Genomic DNA, 21,139 nt, shown 5'->3' with positions numbered 1-21,139 from the left:
CATTTAATTATAAAAAATGCTTGTTGCTGCAGTAGCTACAATCGCAAGGCTTATAGCGTCCAAGGAAGATCTGAGACACAAATTGTGCGTTGTCAACACTAGCAGGCTGTTAGCGATTAACACAAACTTATCAAAAAATGGGAATAAATTTAAGCTCTTTCTATGCATACGAATGAGGAATTTTTTTATGAAAATGCAATGGCGAATCTAGCTAATTCAAAAGAATTACACATATTGTATCGCATGCGGCTCGAGAGCACCCGGCGTGACGTTTAGGGGTGAGCGCATGGGCTTGTCGGACGCTAAAATATTTTATCCTGGTAACAGTACTTCGGAGGTATAAATGGTGTAAATTTTGGTCCTACAACCCTCACCTTTTCACTCTACCCTTAGAAGTGATGTGACTGTGACCATTTGAGAAAATTAAATGTTATTGAATTTATTGTTCTTGAGTGACCTCTCAGTTTTTGACATTCGGTCCTACTTTTTAGCATGTTTATTTTACTCCCAAAAGCTTATTTTGAGAGGTAAAATTCAATTATTCGAAAAAGAATAACGCTGCTATACATAATCAGGGTGTACATCAGCCTAGCCAGTTGAAAATTTAAACAATATCACGATTTTCTCCTTATTTCTCCTTACAGCCAAAGTTCTATGACCAGCTTTTCAGTGTTTTTGGCCTCCAAGCACCTCGAAATACATTATTTTATATTAAGATTCACGGAATTTTTTATTTCCGTGGATTAACTAAATCCATTGCCTGAACGTCAATCCAAATGCGCATTTTATCTGCATCATGCTTTGCTCGGGGAAAAATGCTCTCACCGTATATCGTCCATCCGATTACACCATATCTACACTCAACGCGTAAACGGATGTTTCCTGCATCCACCACAACACTTTTCTTTTGTGTCGTGAAATTTCTCGTCACTTCCTCGAGGGGTGCGCTGCTGTAGCGAATGTAAACATCGCCCCCTCTTCGCTGCAAACAAAAACCTGCTCATCGTCACTAGCACCATTTCCCCAGCGCCTCCCGGCATTAATTTATCTTTTTTTAATCATATTATTTTCTGAAAGGTAAAATCATCAAGAAGTCTTTCATATGGCCACCCCCCTCAACCATACCACCAGAACACCTACCATTTGGAGAATGATTTACAACCGCGTCTGCTCACTCATTCCACCAATCTGCCTATCACTGTCACTTTTCTATCCATGTATTCCTTAATTATTATGTATAAAACTAGCTAAATGGCCTTAAAATTATCTAAATGGCCGCAAAATATGCAAACACAGCTTTTATTTCTCATTGAACATTCTTAATCACTTTCTTTTAATGTACTTTCTGGCCAAAATCACGTTACATACTTGGATTTCTTCCCAAAATATATTATTAATATTATTATCTCGTGCTCTTTTCCTTAAACTGTATTTTTTCCAAAAGGGTTAACATTCTTGAAGCTACTTGGTTTGTCATTTTATATTCTTTTGCTTTATAAAAACTGAGTGATGAAACGCAACAGTGAAAAGATAATTCCCTGTCTGAATCGTTCACCTAATCATAGTGTTGCTATTAAAATTGCTTCTTTTACTTCTCATGATATCCGATCCACCATTCGCACGTTACTGCTGAATAAGTAGTTTTTAATTCGTGTAAATATATACAAAGATGTGATCAATCAACTTAATTTGGGTTATTTTTGGGAATTGAAAGCTTTTCCAATTTCTGAAGTCTCACATTCCTCTAGCATCCCTTTTCATAGAAGAAAAGTGATAGAGGTAACAAATGTGAGGAAATGAATGAATAGGAGTGAAAGGAATGAATGCGAGTTACACAAGAGACTTTTGGGCCGAGAGGGAAGCAGATGGGCCGGATTAAGAGGATTCCGTTCTGGTGATTCACATTTTTCGGAGATCGGGCTAGTCAAAGGCACCAAAAATACCGTCCTTTGATGCTTAAGTTTTGAGGTGAAGATGACGGTGTATGGCGAGATAAACAAGAATGGCATCCTAGAAGCATTCTTTAAAGTGGATGTGCGTCAAGAGGTATGAATAATGGCTCTTATGTAGGATTACAGGGAAGGAGCATGATCATGCGGGTAACTGTCGATTCGGTTGGGTTTTTAGAGGAATGGGCAGAAATTTCCTATCAGTCATTGAAACATGTTAACTTGGCTTTTATTTATATCAAGTTTTCCAAGGCAATCGAGTTTCGAGCGTCATGTTGGATTGACTTGGAATGACTAATTCCATATCTGAATTGAGGGGTGACAATCCTAGGAGTACAAGTGTTTTCTTGTTCTAAACAGGGTTAGGAACAGATACTACGTTAAGATAACAAACGAGACCTACTAGATAGTGAGTGGTGTATTCGATTTTCCACTCGATGTTACCTCAGAACAGAGAGTCACTCGTATCCCTAGGCCACCAAGTTTTTGTATATTTATATCTTGTATGATGCTAGGCACGATGTGGTGGAAGTTCGTAATATTAATAAAATGAGACATTGCAATATTTCCACTCATAGTTTTATTCTTACACAACGCGTTTCGTCGTTAAAAACTTGATAATGTTGTTTTTAACGACAAAACGCGTTGTGTAAGAATAAAACTATAAGTGGAAATATTGTTATGTCTCATTTTAATATTTTGTTATCAATTATTTTATCAATTTCTGTACCTAACTCTTTTTAGAAATAAAATCGCTTGTACCTCTTGGCTTCTGAATTCGACAAAATAAAGGCATTGGTTCTTTTTAAACAGCAATTTTACCTCAATGCTGTGATTCCCGGCCACGTCGTAAGGTTTGATGAAGGAGAAAACTGCAGCTGGCATTGCGAAGAGGAGCGCCAGCACCCAGATCCCGATGGCCGAGATGAGCGTGAGCGGCCCAGTCGACAGATGTCCCGCGTGCCGGCGCATCGGGTTCACGATGGCGCAGTATCGCTCAGCACTCAGGGCCGTGAGCGTGAACACGGATACGCCGATGGACACGTCTTTGACGCACTCGGACAGCTTGCAGATGAGCTCGCCATAGGGCCACGACTCGACCGTGTACACGGTGGAGGTGAAGGGTACGCAGGTCAGGATGACGAGCAGGTCGCCGAGGGCGAGGCTGAAGATATATGTGTTGGGGATGTTGCGCATGTTGCGGTTGCGTACAAAGATGAGCACGAGCGTCCCGTTGCCCAGCACGCCCACCACGAAGATGAGCGCGAACAGGATGGGCACGATGTACGTCTCGGGCCGCTGGCCGTACGGAACGTACTCGTCCTCCAGGTCATCCTCATTCGGAGAACAACAGTTTCTGAGCTCAGTCGCCAGCCTCACGGCCACGTCCCGCGTAACGTTTCTCACCTCGAAGTCACCTGATTGCGTCTGGTCCATGTTGGTTACGGTAGAAGTCCGTAACTAGAAGATATGTGGTGCTCTCGTTTCAAGGACGCAGACTGGAACCTGAAACCAAGGAAAAAGACAATTTTTTCAGGTCGAAACAACCATAGATTTTGAATTCATCTCCACTCAATGGCGGTGCATTGGCATTGAAACTCGGTGAATGCGTAAAAAACAATATTTTTATAAAAATCTATATTCCTTCGATAGTGAGCTTTAACATAATTGAAGTTATTCAGGGAAAGTTTTTTGGTGGTATTTATGAAGTAACTGTAGATTTTATCCTTCAACTAAATACTTGACGGCTGAACTACATCTGATCCTCGTTCACATGGTTACGAACTTAAGCCGTCCCTTCTAAGATATTTTCATTGTAAGCATTCTATTCTATTCGAATTAGTAGCACATTCTGGCCTTCTATCTTTCATAATTTGTGTTAGGGCACGTTTTGGTCACACTTAGCTCTCGCGGGGTTTTGGCAACATATTTCGTGACGTAGAGACACTATGAGATGGGAAGGAAGGAATGACCAACGGCAGACTTTTGTGAGGTCATCCACGAATCATGTAACTCAAGCAGGTTTCGAACTATATGTTATACGTACGTTGTTCGGCAACATAGAAATCATCTCTAGGCTAAGGTAATTTACTATACTTAGGTAATAGTCACAGTTTTTAATAATTTAATTGTCATTTAACAACCATACCATTAATAATATTAGCACAAAATTAGGGTGCCAAAATATTGAAAAAGTTTAGTTTGTGCATAACGTACTGCCCTTATATCCATTAGCACATTCTTTACATAGCATCCTGCACGTCTCTCTACTCTTTTCTCGTCTACATTTCGTTATCCTTTCTGAGGTAACCAGTGTCCATCCTGTAGCACATATTTTGGGGATCCCTCGCCTTTTTATTTCGCTTCCACCATTAGCCATACCAGCTTTCTATGTAATTTTATTTATGACTTTAAAAATTTATTTGAGCTAACATCCCTTACTTTTACCCATTTTCTTTTTATTTATATTCATCCATTTACTTTAGCTCATCCTGTAAACAATATAAATATTTAAATTTATCACTGTGAAGAAAATACGCCTTGACCGGGAATCGAAATAAGGCCTCTTGAATTTCTTGGCTGCTGCGCAGATGAAGTACCTTATTTACGTTCTCTGTTCATGGTATATTTTTCCTGGTTCACTTGGCTTTTTTCTCGTGATATGTATTGTTAATCTAATTTTTTGTTGTAATCAAAAGATGATTTCCTATTTATCTTTTGGAGTATCTTTAGGTGCAATGGTGAATTATGAGATGCTTTTTACGGGAGAAATTTGTAGTTATTCTTCCCGGAGGAGAGGGTAAGGGAATGAAATGTGGATTGCGATGTGGGTAGGCAAGGCTACGTTCAGTAAAGGGGATATATTCATGAAGATGATGCTATTTGGGAGTTGCTTTGAATGAATGCCCAGGCAACCCATTCACTGCTCGCAGCATTCTGTCTTCCACCCTTTTTTCAGACAATGCAACATTTTTAGCTCCAATTCAGGGCACGCCTCTGTCTACAGGAGAGCGTACTATGCTCATTCGGCATAATCTTAACATTATGCATTTGGATGGCGTCGTAGTAAGGTAATTCATTTCCAATTAAAAAACCAAGACATTAAGGTGAGAGATACTGAAATGTTTTTATCAAGTAATGAAAGATTCTTATTTATTATCAACGGACAGTGAAAGACATTGAAAATGACCTTATAATTAATTAAAGACGCGGCTTAACGCTTGCAGTAGGTTTAGGGAAAAGTAGAATTTTTCATTCCCCTTTTTAATGTCTACATGTCGTACTTGTAGTATGTCCTTAGGCATATTCTTTAACAACTATTCTAACGCTCATATAATCCCTCATCTCCTTCTTTTCTTCCAACAATCTCAAAAAAACAAGGGGATCGGGTTAATGTGGTGGCTAGAGTGTTGGCTTCCCACCCGGCGGGCTCGGGTTCAAATCCCGGCAGTGGCAGGGAACTTTCATAGACTGCCCTGCTTGAGTGTTGTGTGGAGGACATTTCAAGCGCAACACTCCGTCCGTCGGATGGGACGTTTAGCCGTGGTCCCCTTGGCGCCTTTCGTTAAGAGCAGGCTAATGCCGACGCCGGGTTTCTCTCCACCCTTCCTTCCATACCCTACCCTCATGGCACAAATGACTTCAGCTGTCGGTCGCCTCCTCCAAATACCATACCATACTCAAAAAACAATGTGCATCCTGTAGCACAGGTTATGAGAATCCCTCGCTACGAGTTTCTTATTACTTACAAGAATTTTTTCCTTGCAATTCATTCCAAGCACTTTATTTCCGTTCAAGTCATTTCTCCATTATTCCACTCCAATGGTATTAAGATTTAGGTCACTATTACTCCAATCTCAAGCATTCCTTCCATGAAGTTTCCACGCGTCAGGCAATTATTTCTATCCAAGAAAATCTTTGTGTAAATTTTTTATCCATTTTGTGATTATGATCGCTGAGTAGAGATTCCGCTTAGGACAGAATGAATTGATAAATTCAAAGTTAAGCAGGCTCAAAACTTCAGTCAAAATACATGTTATCAAGTTTTTTTTGCGTGAAGTTGCTTTTTTATCCGAGAAAGAGAAAATTACAGACATAGGTATTAATCCAGTTTTCTTACAATGAAATTGAAAGTCAATGGTATTAAAGAAATGTTCCAAAAAATCCCTCTTCCTTTAGCCTGCATCTATCAAACTGAGAATATATTAGGACAATTTTATGATTGACGCCAGTAATATACTTTTTGCATACAATAGAAGATAACTAAGTGTGCAACAAACTTGTATGGCAAAAATAACTGAAAAAGTTCCATTTCGCATGAATCATTTATTAGTTATGAGTTTTATGAATTTCACTTGGGGTCAATAGAAAACTAATGACTGATTCCTGACCTATGGTATATTGCTTTTGTAAATAATTTTCAAGTAAACCATAATGGAGTAAAACAATTGCAGAAATTTTTGCATAAATTTTCGCTTAACCCTTCTTTGGGCTTATAAACTTGGAATGAGGGGTAAATACCAAAAATGTCATTTTTGCGCTTTTTTTTGGTGGCATTAGCTCCTAGGTTCCCTCTTAATGTATCATGGCCAGCAATCCACTGCTGAGAGATCTGAATGAAGCTTATACCATTGGAAAAGGGATCAGCAAGAAAATGAACAAAACTGCCTCGTCGTTATCTAAAAATTATACTATTTTAGAAAACGTAAAAAAATTGCTCTTGAAACCATACGTAGAAATATCACTATTTTATGTATTGATGAATCTCATCAAAGCGTGATTCATTAAATGTGAACCACTGGAAGTTGTAGTAATGATTTAAACAAATCATAAGGCAAAGGACAAAGGGCATAGAAATTGGCATTGTGAAATTTATAAATGTTATGACATGGCTCGAAAACAGTTTCCGCAAATGTTTAGAAATTATGTGATAGCAACTCTATTTCTTTGTTTTGGCATAATTCAGCCATCAAGGGATGTTATTGACGCGATTGATATAAATAATCGGCATGTCAAAGAGCGATTATCAGTGAGCAATAATCGATAGTCATGCAAAAGAACGATAATAATCAAACTGATATAAAGTCTGTATGGTAGAATTCTTGTTTCCATTAATGTGGTAGTAAAATAGATCGGGGCAATAGAAACAGTGGGCACTAAGGTAAGCAGTAAGTCCTAAGGCCGGATCCATCGTAGTTAGAATAGCTTCGGTAGGTAAGAAGACCCTGCACAATCATTCGAAGGATGTGTGGCCCATGACTATCGGAATCTGGGAGAAACTTCTAACAATCAATAATAACTTTCTGTCTTCGTAAGTTTTAATATTGATAGTCCAGCAGTTTTTGCCAAGTTATATTTTCTTGATGCCCAGTCCGTCCAGCTCCCTGCATTATGACCCTCTTGCTTAAATTGGAATAGTTAGTATTGAATTATAATATTTTTAGGAATGAAAATAGAAGGGTGGTAAGAAGTCACATCCTCCCACCCTACTTCCTTGACGCTCGCCTTTGAGTACACTCTCAGGCATACAAAGAATTCTGATATTAGTCCGTGTACTCGATGATGCCATAACTTTGAGAAACCCCTGTTTGCGTGCGATTAATATTTAAAGTCCTGTAGAAAACACGTACTTAATGTTCAAATAATATGTACATTCCATTCACCAAATAGCACATTATGCTATTAATATAACTTCAGGCTTTACTTTGTGAAACATCTCCATACTGGAAGTAAGGAAATAAAACTTTGTAAGGAAGAAAGGAAGTAAAACATTTCCTTTCCGATAGATATCCTCACTGTCACTTGTGTACTTTGTGTATAAATGTATGATGCATGCAAGATTAGTCACCTGACGATGTAACCAAGTTACGAAACCCGGGTCGTGCCCATAATTAAATAACAGTGAACCTTACAAAGTTTTATTTCCTTACTTCCATTATGCTATTAATTTCTATGATTTACTGTTCTTGGAGAAATTAAATACCTTCACATGATGTAGATATGGTGCAGAGATATTTCTAAAGGCTGGTCAAGTATCAATGAAATCGAAAATCTACCGACTTTGCGGAATTACGTTTTAGAGGCGTGGTCTACAAGTCGTGGGGTTTTCTTGACCTTGAATCCTATGAAGGTACTGCGGGAAATATTTAGGGAATGGGAACCTCACTCTGATAAGCACCTCTCATTCTTTAGGTTTCGGATAGGCTCGGAGAGTACGGGAAGGAAAAATCTCGTGCATTTATTGACCTGAGAGAGCGCAATATTTAAATAACGAAGCCAGGCGTTGCCTAAAAAAGAAAGAAATCATTTCTTGTGAATAAGGAAAAACGCATAATATATTCTCTCGATGTGAATGCCGAGGTTTGAAATCCTTGTAAAAATTATTTAAAAAAGACACAAAGTTTCGAGACCATAGTCGGTCGTTAAGTGCTAAATTAAATAGTGTGGAAATTACCATATGTGTTTTTACCATGGATATAGCAATATTCCACATAATGAAGCCTGAAACGATTTATTACCTTGTAAAAATGTTATAATCTTCAATGGTGAAACTACTGGAATGTTGGAAAACCTGATTTTAGAAAAAAACTTTTCCATCAATTTTGCCCTCTCTTTATACGTCTCGAGTGGGCAAAGCATAAAGGTTTTAAAATAAGTGGAAATGCATGCATTGGAGGAATAATTTACTAGCACCATGGGAACTCCGCGCACCTTTCATCTGCATCAGATAATTGAATCGTCCCCTGAAGGTATCCTACTTTAAAATACGAGCGACACATTTTAAGCTTGGCGTTTCTCCTTGTGCCTTAGCGGAGTCGTGCATCTCAATTGGATTTCGGACTTTCTCCAAGCGGAAATTGGAACACATCCACGGGCAGTCGTAAAAAATATGCCTCGCTTTTCCCGAAGTGAGCCCTCAAAAAAGGGGAAAAATGCTCGCTTTTATTCACGGAGGCCGTTCACTTCCCATGTGAATCGAATTCCCCTCATTGATCATATCCCGCGCTGTGGGAACGATCGGCAGTGTCCTACCCCCGGCGTGGAGGGAGCGATCACACGACGACGTACGAATTCGAAGCTTTTTTGTTTTACCTTGGTCCCCTTCAGTGTGAAGCCGCTTTCCCGAAACGAACTTCACCTTCCTACATACATCCGCTCAGCTTCCGACATACGTGCGTCTCAAATAGGTGCTCATAACGAGAATCCGAGGCAAGGCAAACGATGAGAAAGTTTAATTGGTTCCAGAATTGGTTCATTCTAAATGGTCTGCTGAAGCGGATTTCAAGTTTCGCGTTCTAACAATCAGTGGCAGCCAAGAAAGGTAGTCAAGCAGATAGTACCGATTATTGAAAAAGTATTATTTGTAGTCATTATTCATTCACAAAAGATTATTTTTCGTGTTGTTTATTTTAACTAAAATTGAGTATCGTTACACAGCTGAAAACTCTTTTATTAACAAGTGTTTAAACAGGTTTACGGGGCTAGGTTCTTTTAAGGAACTGTAACCTCACTCGAGATTTCAGTTCCAGTGGATAATGAGTCAGCTTACATAGTAATATCGACAATATTTGACATAATCAGCATCTGTATCATCTGTATCAGCATCTGTATGTGCATGGGAATAAAACATTCAAATAATCGCAATTGTGCATACCATAGAGTATTGAGCATAGATATTCGAATGAAGGAATATTTATCTGAAATTATAATGGTAGTAAGTAAATCTTAGGACGTGGAGTAGTCTTTCCGGGAATGACATCTTCTTATAGTGTTTTACAACTACAGTCTGTAGGTTTAAAGCATTTTGTATCAACTCTATACGTTGTTCTCTTTATTATGGTATATGTTAAACGGTAAATTGCAGAAAAATATTCACTGAATACTCGTGTTTCTATAAGTTTAGGTCAAACACGGTGAAGGTTGGAAGCATAAATATTAATTTACAAGTCTTCCTTTGCACATTGTTTATTTTAACATTTTTCTACTCATTTTAATCATATTATCATCGTTCTTTTTAGTAGCAATGAAATATTCTCATCAATCCATCACAGTGGTCAATAATATATAAAAGGGGTGTATCCAACCATCCATCACAGTGGTAATAATATGAAAGCGTTGTAGTAAATTTTCTCCCATCTTCAAATTGGTTTAAAAATACCATAACGTAGATGCCATTCGTGCCCATAATTGCGTTTAAAAGTTGATTTTCTTATGGTCTCTGTTTGAAGGTCTCTGACAGCTACACCCAGGGTATGAACCCTGGGACCCTTTTGTTCAGTTGCTCAATGCCGATCAAGTAAGCCACCACTCTTCACAAGTACAATATCACTATCATTGTGTAATATTTTGAAGCCTGCCCCGTACACGGTGGTGAAATACACTTGAGCTGACATGAAAAAAAATTCCCCTGGACCGGGAATCGAACCACAGACCTATATAACATCTAGTAGCATGATCCTGGGTACAACTGCGATGGAAATTAAAGGACCTGGATACCGTAGTGGTCTGCACAGTGGCCTGGATAGCCGAAGGTTCATGGCTTGATTCTCGGGGAATTTATTTCACACGGCAATTGCTGTACGTCATTACCATTATTTATATACTATTCCTTTAAATATTCCTGAATTCCACTACATATTAAGTTCATATAAGTAGAATTTTTGTTACATATATATCTGGTACCGTAGTTTTACCAAGGAAGAGACTAATATTTATTTGGGAAAGGAGTAGTTTTTACGGCATATGTTCACTTGACGTTTTTGCCCGTTGGAGCAGACGTTGAGTGAGCGCGCGAGGACGGACAAATTCGATACTTTTTTGTTTTCTCTCGGCGTGAGCGAAATCGCGGGAGAAGACATCCATCCCCAGGAGGCAACGCCTCGAGACACGAAAGTGAGTCGCCAGGGCGTCGTCAGGCACGTTCGCCTCGCGGCCAATTGACGGCACACTCGCTGCGGCGCAAGGTCGACTCCTTGATTACGGCCACCCTCCTTGCGCCTGTCGTGTTTGCTATGGCAGGGTCGTAATGATCCCGCGCCTATTTTTCGCTCGTGCTACAAGCACACCTGGGAGAGGAAACCGGGTCTCTTTTTATGCCCGAGTTACAACTGAAGGGAGTACGCTGCCTCAGCCGTGATTTTCGCAGCAGGATTTCCCTTAACTTGGCTTTTTGTTCGCTGGCGCTGGTGCGCTTAAGTTTTACCCTCATTCAAAAGTAATGGATGAATAAGTGCAATTGGTGCGAAATATTCCGTTTCTTTGCTGAATTATGTTTTAAATATAGCTGTTCCTCCTTTTTTACAACGTACTTAAATGCTATTTTTGGCACTCAAAATAATGATATCTGGTCAAAGATGCTAAGATTGGTCATTTTCCTCCGCAAATTAGCGTGTATCACTACAATTTTAAGTATTAAACTGCAGTATGGAGTATATCAACGCATGCTTGGAGTTTTTAACACTTAAATTACCATTATATTAATTCAACCTGCACCGAAGAAGCCACAATCGAAATGAATGTTAGTAAGCTATGTATTTTTTGTAAATTATATTTTTTCAGCAAAGGCAAAAACCTATGGTTACCAAAAATATTCGAACGTATTATTTTCCGCTTAGGTAGTGTGTCCTTTAGAGGGTACGTATGTTTCTCTCCATTGGTAATTTTCGGTGTTGGAAAACCCGTGCGAAACTGGCGATAACATCTAGTAATCTTCTGGGCAAGCACAGTATACCATAGTCAATATTTGCATGCAGCAAAAAAATATCTGGGAATACAACTGAAAGGAGGTAAATATAATTGAGGTAAACTTTTCAACTCTGAGGAACTGGAAAATGCTGACAGCGGTGTTTTTATACATCCTAAATATTTTAAGATGAGATCGTAAACTTTAGAGAGTTATAAGTCACCATAATGGACCGGTCCAGCAGGAGTTATGCGACCTCTTTAGCCAAAGTCTCTTTTATAGAGGTATAGTACGGTTGGCTAAGTATGCATTCTCTTGAAAGATTAACATTCACCCAAGGAATCTGTGATGATGGCCCCTAACTCCCTCGATGTCTTTAGTATGTTGTCAAAATACGTTGTAAAATTAAAAATGTAGTTTTTTCGGAGTCTGGGGAGAACTTCACGAGATACATGATGATCTGCCTAAATAGTTTGGAAGTTATTGCACCGTAGTAATAATGGCATTATAATGATAAACTTCATTCATTCTGACCACCAAAAGGACGATGTATTTGTGTTCTGTTTCTCTTTCCACGCTCGATTTATAGAGAACCGCAAGAGTTGGCTTACCTGAAGGATTTATCAAGTTTGCTAGAGGTCAAACTGTTCACCTTTTGATAGACTTTTGTAAATCCTATGCTTCTGGCGCTTTTATATGCTTTTAAATGGAAATTAATTTCACTGCTAGTCACGGTCGTAACAGTGACTGCAAAAGTTATCAATAGTTAGTATCTTTTATGCTTAAATAATCCCGAAATTAGCAGTAGAACAATGCCACACATTAACGAAGTTATGTTAAGGCCCAAGAATTTAGAGGCTGAGTTTAATTTTCTTCAGCATTTTTACATAATACACACCGCTAAGCTGTTCTATAGATTCCTAACATTTAAGACTATAACTTTCCTAATGAGATAGTCGAAACCCTGGAGCAAAATGAAATATTAGAATGTAACTTTCAAAGTTCATTTTCATTTCCTAATTCAAAATATAATTAAGTTTTTTTGTATAACCTAAATTGTGCCACTTATGATTCATCTGCTGAATTCTTTTTGATGCATAAATTTCCGACACGCTAAACAAACTATTTTTTTTGGCCCATTAAAGATACATAATTTTGACCTCATGCATTAACCCTCTGAGACAATTGATTCCATAAGCTTTGCTCGGTGTAATTCATTTTCTCTTTGAAAGTAATTTTCAATACAACGTTAAAATCCATCTCGTTTTTAGGGCATCACATATTATGCATTCTTATTTTTTTTTAAATACGCATCCAAGTCACTTACTACCCTCTCTCCCATCTCCATTACGGATGGAATGTTTTCTAAAAAAAAACGCAGGATAATTTTCCAGGATTTCGTTTTTTTTAGTTTGAGAATCAATTTCAGCGCAAATTGCCTTCCTGATTCAGTTGGTGTGTTGGGAATATGAAAAGCAAAATATTTTTTCAAAGCAATTGGTTGGTCGTGCGCATTCAGGTCACGTGAACCTGTGTGGAATGAAGCTATTGAGTGGCTTCTCGTGGTCTTTCTATTAAACGTCCGCTCGCAGCTTCGCCCTTCTCGGCATAAGCATATCCATTCGACACCAAAATTCCCCTCACAGTTTTTAAATAAATTAGCAAAATTCTTCCTGTTGGAATCACTCTTGCCCTTATGAGTGTAAAAAAGGTTGGATATGAAATTTTGCTTTGGGTTACGTTCAATTTTAAGCTGATGTAAATATGTGAGGTCTTCGGTGGGTCGTCACTTCTCCCTTAAGAGGAAGCACACCTCCTCCTCAATTGGTCTACGTTGTGACAGATTACTTGCTCAACACTTAATTTCTCATTTTTTTTTAATTTTCAGGTCATACTAACCAGACCTTTACTAACATTTGGATATATCTAAAATACAAAAAAATACATTTAATATAATTATTAAAAGATAAAAATACATCACTTAAGATACGAAAAAATGTTAAAAACAGTCTTCTTTGTGTACTCAAAAATTTTGAAGATGATGGATGAGCAGAGAGAGTTCTCTGGTTTTCCACCGGGTAATTGTTTGCATGTTTCCTGAGTTTCCCCTTTAGGATGAGATGCAAGCCGGGTCCTTCGAAACCCAGTGGAAAACACGAGAAATTATTCTGCACTTGATACGTCTGGAAAAACTATGGTAAAGTTGACAGTAATCTGTTACCAAAACGACAGGTGAAGAGGAAGTAATTCGTCCTACTAATATTTTCATAGCATGGGTAAAATGGCCAATTTTTAACGTAAATTTTGTCGTTACTCAACTTTGAACTAACTTTGTTTCAGTGACAATACTACAAGCATTTTTTCGAATATATTTCTATGAGACACTCATGATAGAATGATGATTTTAATGTGAAAATTAGTGTTTTCCCTTTATGTGCTCAGGGAGCGTATTGGCTTAATGTGCATCCTGCTTAGCTGCAGAGCGAAGGGTATCTGGTTTAAACCCTGGTAAGGATTTCGGACAACTCCAGAGAAATGTCTTTGAAAGATGACTGGATAGAGTGAAATCCCATCTTACCATGAATGTGTGGCATTCACTAGCTCGTGTTAAAGTTCACGGTGAGCTCTACCATCACCGGTTCAACTAATTCTTCGGGTTTTATCACTTGCTATGACATGATGTTACCATAAAGGGCAAAGAATCTTGGAATGAAATGTTTCCATCGGTATATTATTTAAGGTTTTCGTTTTCAGAGCCTGCATGATTTTGAGTTTTCCTTTTATGGACATTTTAGTTGCCAGTAATTGAATTCATGAGTAGATTGGGTTTCTCAAAGAATTATTAGGTAAATATTTCTTGAGAATTTAATTTTATATATATTTGAATACCTTACATAAACCTAAAATAATAACTTTAGCTCTGAGAAATATATCACGATTATACCGGCTGATTGACCTGATTTCAGTGCAAAAAAAATCAAATTTACAAAATATTTTCGCTTGTTCTCCTTTCCTACATCAACTTAATGTTTCAGACTTGAAAGTGTTCTTCATGCTATTTTTCCTTAGATCTCAATTCTCCTGAATTTCTCTTTTGCAAACTGAAATAGTGAACCTTTAAGGTATATGTAACGTTCTTTGACTTCCATTTCCTTAATTTAAAGTGAAAACAAAATGTGACCCCTTTTTCAAAAAATCCACTATCCTATTGTTGAATTAGTATCGTACGTAATTGGGTAGCTCATTCAACCGCAAAATTAGATTTTGACGTGGTTAAGTGTCCAGTTGATTACCACATCCCGACTTGAGTTCGTGCGCACTTATTGTGAAATTTAGCTCAGAAACGAAGATAATTCGCGAATAATAAGCGAATATAATAAGCGACGTAAACACATGAGGAAATTTCAAAGGGGTAATTTCCAAAGCTGTTATCATTACTGGACGCTTCCAATGCTTTACCTAATCAATCTGTGCCCAATTCGGTGATAACGGATTGATTATGATGATTTGGGATTGATCATTCTCCACCATTATGGTTGGCTCGCTCAAACTTTCATGTACGATATGAAGTAACAACGTGTCTAAAAATGTGTAGGTAAATTATTTAAAAACTCATTAGCCTATTGTGAAAAAAAACTATGTGAGACTTTATAATGTATTTGAAAGATTCTACGGATTTCATGCTTCTCCATTCGCCAAATAATATTTTTAAATAGCTTCTAACCCAGATTTTCACTAAAATATGATATGATAAGTATGCCAAGCATTTAAAGTTTTTAATGTGTAAAGAAGACTCCGTTTCTAATACATTGACAAACTTATTTTTACATTAGGGCATAATGATTTGATAATTTTCATAGAAACAGCACGAAAGAGACTTTTTTCCACTTACTGCCTCAAAAAGTATTTCTGTCATTGTTTTTATGTAACTTTTGTGGAATGCGCCACTTTTATTTTCTGTAACATGTATAAATCTCTCTCAGGGTTTCCATTGCTTTTGTCAAAATAAAAAACTCTCCTCCTTTTACCTATTGTTGAGAGTTTCTTGACGAATTTCATCCAACTAAAAAGCCAATGCCACCAAAATATACGTTACAATGTGTAAGCCCCACAGAAGCTAAGTAAATTCGAAGGACTTCTCCTTTCTATTGTTGGAAACGATGAACGACAAATACGTCTACAGTCTGATCAAGGGTTTTAAAAGGAATTTTCCCATTATTGTATGTGTGTGATGCTTCGTGATACTTGTTTTATTTTTCCCAGGCTAAAGATCGTTAGTCAATTGGCCTCGAATTCTAAGATTCCTAAGTTTCGGTTATATTTTGGCCACATTGAGCTCCAAAAATCCTCTCAGTAGAGGAGGAGGGAGCCATTTATTATCTTTAACATAACTGGTTAACTCCTGCGTTTTCCAGCTATGTTTATGTATCTACTTCTTTATTACATACCTACTAAAGGAATGATTGAAAATATGAAAGTTTAGTAATGTTAATTGTCAAAGTAAGATGCTTGCAAATATTGAAAAATACGGCCGTTAATACCTCGCAAGTATTTTCATGGGCCACCCTTTTGAACCGTAGATTGGGTAAGTGATTTTAAAATGGCCAAGGCCGAAATGAAAAAAAAAACGGTACTTATCGAGCCCCCGTTCATCCCATCCCACTTAGAGATGTCGGCATTGATCGATAGCCATTTCAGAATAACCCTCCCTCCCGGCTATAGAAGGCCTATATTACTCCACTTTTCTGTGACTGATCGAGAACGCTCGTCTTTTGCATGGCGTTCGCAAGTCTCTTTAAAGAGTGAATGAGTTCCTTGTAGGAAAACGATAATTATCCTTGACCTGGCTTTAAAAGAGGTTCCTTCGATCTTGCATCGAGAGTGTCAACGTGGTAAAATATCGAGGTATTCTTCTGCCTTCAAAAATCCGCATGTCGTGTCCTATCAAGCCAACCAAGGCGTCTTTTCTCTTCTATACTTTTTTATGAGAAAATTTTCATGGTAGTTTCGCAGGTTCTAAGCACTCAGAACGATATTGAGGGATTCAGGTTCAAATCTAGGTCAAATAAAGTATTTACCTTCATGAAATTACCGAATTTTACTTCACATTCCCCTTTAACCGTGAAGATATTTCTGTTACAAGTTCCCAGTTTCCAAAACTGTTTGCAACTTTGTTGATGAAATGTTTTTTTTAGTATCACAGATATTCTCTCAGAATTTATCCCGCCAGAATTGTATTGCGGCATTCGAGCAATGAGCGGAATTTTACCCGGCTATTTTTAGAACCACTTTTTTGAAGCTTCGATTTGTTAGGTGATGTAGAAATGGTAAGGGCTAAAAAAAAGAAAACAGTGGTACCTCTCGAGTCCCCGTTCTTCCCCCTTTGTGAAACCCATGCCATTGAAGGATAACCTCTAATTCTATTTGGCTATAGAAGGCTCTATGCTATACATTTCTATGGCTTAGCGGGAAAGTACATCTTTTTCATGGTATTATTTACAGGAAATAGGCTGAGTAAAAAATGACCGCGTTATATTCTTTGATATGGTTCTCATTCTCTTCCTCCTTGGCCATTTGAATTTCAAATACACCTTCCTGCGCTGCGTCATGGTAAGCTGCATCCATAAGTGACATAGTAATTGCTGTCACGGTAGCTAACACGTGAGGGGGACTTGCTACCTGAACCAAATCGTTCATATATTCAACACTATCTTGGTGCCTATTACAAATGAAAATAAGAATCATTGTTCAAGAGTCAAATTTCTACATCTCATTCATGTTGAAATTCACACATTTCACTCCTTTACTAGCTCATAGTGGCCTCATAAATATAATTTGATGTGTAATTAACTAATGTTCTTACCAATCGCACATGAATGGAGGCAATCACGTTGCTTTACATCCCAGTGCCTCTCTCTAGGGCATAAAAAGAGAGGAGTTCTTGATGTCTCCAATTATAAACCAGTTTTCTTCATTTTCCACTCATAAACTTTGCCATACTAACGCCATATGCATTTTTAGTGTCCTGCTTATTGCTTATTATCACCCCTACAAACATGAAAAGAGTACTTTCGTCAAAAAGTGCAGCGAATTTGTGTGGTTAACTCCACGAACTTCCGCATGTTAAATGTGACTTAAAAGTCTGACTTACTATCATGCGCTTCACATCATTTTCGATACAAGATTATTTTAACCTATTGTGGGGGAAACAAGTAAGAAATATTTGCGACAGAGCCCTAAAGAATCTCGAATTCGTCTAGCGTGTTGTGGGAATGTTCTCAGGTGGAATGGTGATATAGAGGAGCTGTTTTGCATTCCTTCATGCATGCCACACCTTGAATGAGCAGCCTGCGTTAGGAATCCAGCGAAGGAAGATATTAAACGTGAATTCAAAGAAATACTAAGAATAACTGCACGATTATTTAAAAATTTCTGCGAATGAATAGAAAACGTTACACATATTTTACGCGAATAAAGCTGGGAGCCACTAGAGACTCGGAAGTTACGTGCTGGGCTTAGATTGCTTGGGTTACTAAGAACAGCTCTTTAGAAGCGACACGGAGAACGTCATCTTGAAACCTCACGAACGTTCAGGTCAGACAATAATGATAAATTGAGAAAGATATTTTTCCGAAGGGATGAGTAAAAGAACTACCTTGTTCCCAAACGATAAATGACAATAGATGGTACGCACATTTCCGATACCCAGTGTTGCTTCTAAGCAACATCAAAAATGTTTACATTTTCACATATATTCAGGACAGATTTAAACTAGTTATTTTTCTCTGCTGCATAATTTAATGGTAAAATCTGTAGCTGCCACAATAATTATGATTAAAAAGAAAATTTTCACATTTTTCACATGAGAAGTCTAGAAATGTAATTACTCCCAGAATAAGCTTTGTGCTAGAAAGGGTTAATAGTGTTTCCTTCTCCCTTTTTTTGTTGCGGCTGTTGTACGTGGAGGCACCTTGCGGGGTATGCTAGAAGTTCGTGAAGATGAAAATGTTTGCTAAAGGGATAAAGCACTTGTCACTGAAGGAAATGTAAGTCATTTGTTGAAGTTAATTACCCTATTTTACTGCACGTAACAACCCATCACAATGGCTTTCGTTATTATATCGTGTCATAAAAGTTGGCTGAACGTTACGTCTTGTTGTTGGGGCGCTGTCGTAATTAACTCTAGAGGCGCAGAATGGGGTCAAAATCCATCAATATGAATTTTATAAATTAGGTTTATTTCATTTGGAATGGAATTGAAATGAAATACATACCTGAGCCACCAAAAACTTTATTGATAAATGCATTGTTGGCCAGCATTTACGCAGAAAGAATTCCTTTCGTGTCAATTTTCTTGCACATCATAGCGACAGACGTGCACCCCCCCAATGAATGACATTTTTTTCATTTTCTGTTCGGAATTGTGTGTTCAACTAAAAGGGAAGTAGTTTTTGTAGCAACCAAGTAGAAAGGCAGACTGCGGCCCAAGAGTTTGGGACGAGATTACGTGGATCACAAGAGGCTTCGTGAATTTTACGCGAGCGTCGGGGTAGAATTTGTTGATCTTCGGCCGGTGCTTCGATCGTGCCAGACTCCCCTTTACTCGTCTCCCGTGCATTCCTTCAAAGAGGCGTCTAAGCGAGTGGCTCGTGGTATTCCTCAGCAATGTAGATTTTTGAGACTAGAAGGTAGGTCATTATATTAAATATTAACTAAACCTAGTCTTCTAGGAAGACCAAATTGTAAAAATCTCCCGATCGAGGTAAACTAAAGAGCGGTAATGCCCATAAATAGCAATAATATTCTCAAAACCCGTATTCCAATTGTAATTAGCACATCCTATAAAAATTGTCAATCTAACGCACATAGGCTTGGATTAGAACCAAATGATTCTCACCCTGCAAAACGTGACGTAGAAATTGGTGTAGTTTATTGCCGTGGCGTTTAAACCTAAGCGCGCTAAAATCTAGTGTATATTTCAGGACGCCGACGTGGTTATACGAAGAGAGAGCTGGCTTGTAGGCGATACCAGTGGCAGGGATGTTTTTTTTCATCAGGATATAAAATCGACAGATGCAATCGACGGGATAGGACAAAGTTTGGGGATTTCTTGAAAATCTCATATACACAGCACTTCTCGCAAAATACCTGGCCATAAAATTAGTAAATGCCACAAAAAGAGCATATATGTTTTCTTTTTAATAACCTCCAAACTTAGAAGTTTACATTATTTGCCACGCAGAAAATCAAATATCCGTATTTAATATTTGAGATACTGTACAAGTGTAGTAAATATTTAGGGGGATTCTAATTCTCCACCTATACATTGGGTTCTTACAATTTTAAACCAATTTTGAGGAATAGGGAATTCTGCGAGACCTTACTGAACGCAATTTCTAGTCACTCACTTTCCCAAGTAGTCAACTCGCCTACAGGGGAAAAATACAAAACATTTTAGCAGTAAGTCAATTTAAGTTGATAAAACACACCGATATTCTCGATGGCAGGAGTGAAAGAGTATTTTTTGCAGCCTTAAAAACAGATGTAGATTTAGCTGTAAAACCAAAATGCAATATTTAATTTTTTTAATGTAACTTCATTATTTGGCGAGATGCTAAAATATATGATATAAGCACCAATTTGTCATGGAAATCTTTCTTAGAAATCCTGCACCAAGAAATAAACGAAAATATTCCGCAAATACTAAAATTTGATGGCAATGAACCTCTCTGGTGCAACAATGATGGTAAGAGGGACCGTAGAAACCACAAAAGTGATACAAATTGTTCAAAGAGTCGTTTCTGCTAGGTGAAAAATCGGACAAACGGAAAGAAAAAAAATCACCCTGAGCAGTGCTCAAAACCTAAGAAATCATGTCAAATCAAGAGCTCATTGTGAATGAGGAATCGCCTTTCTTCCTCTAATTGTTCGGCGAAGTCCATCAGCCATGAGTTGGGGAAAGGGCCATTTTAAATATCACTTATAAAATCTGTAAGAGTGCACAAAATTTCAATAACGTAACTCAACGGCCGACGGGAAATTCTTATCACGATTATTCAAACCCTTGTACTATTTCTGTTTGAAAGCTTAAAAAAATTACTCACCATCGTTTCAACCCATGGCGCTAAGATTATTTTTCTCTTTTATCGCATTTGGTTGCTATTATTGCTGCTTTAAAAGTCATTAAACTGTAATTTCTGAAAGATACAAATACATGCAATTAAAGCTCTGGCATCCAATTTTTTTCAGTCTCGCCAACATATTTTCCTCCTAATAAAAATCCGTCGTAGAAAAATTCAGTATCCTACTAACGAGGTAGGTCACGCCGTCCATGTCCCAGGGAATTGAAAGATCATTCACGAATGTCCGTAACAGGACGCATACCATCAGCTCGACCGGTCTTTTCTAGTAACGCATGACTTACTTAAAAGTTGCGCAAAAATCTTGAAGTATCCAGAATGTATAGAGTAGACGCCGGTCAATATTTTCATGTGCCTCATATCCGAAA

At 37.9% G+C, this 21,139-nt stretch overlaps 1 protein-coding gene across 1 annotated transcript in view; it reads right to left on the bottom strand.

The window, feature by feature from the left end:
• Nucleotides 1–21,139, bottom strand: part of LOC124170945 (neuropeptide CCHamide-2 receptor-like) — a 71,042-nt gene that overhangs the window by 14,290 nt on the left and 35,613 nt on the right. The window contains exon 2 of the mRNA XM_046550023.1: nt 2,772–3,455. Within this exon, the coding sequence (XP_046405979.1) occupies nt 2,772–3,386 (615 nt within the window). The 5' untranslated portion in view covers nt 3,387–3,455. The remainder of the gene's footprint in view (nt 1–2,771; nt 3,456–21,139) is intronic.

The sequence above is a fragment of the Ischnura elegans genome, chromosome X, assembly GCF_921293095.1.
Source record: "Ischnura elegans chromosome X, ioIscEleg1.1, whole genome shotgun sequence".
In the NCBI taxonomy this organism is placed as follows: Eukaryota; Metazoa; Arthropoda; class Insecta; order Odonata; family Coenagrionidae; genus Ischnura; species Ischnura elegans.
The sequence above is the reverse complement of the archived record's forward strand: the minus strand, read 5'-3'. Positions and strand labels throughout refer to the sequence as shown.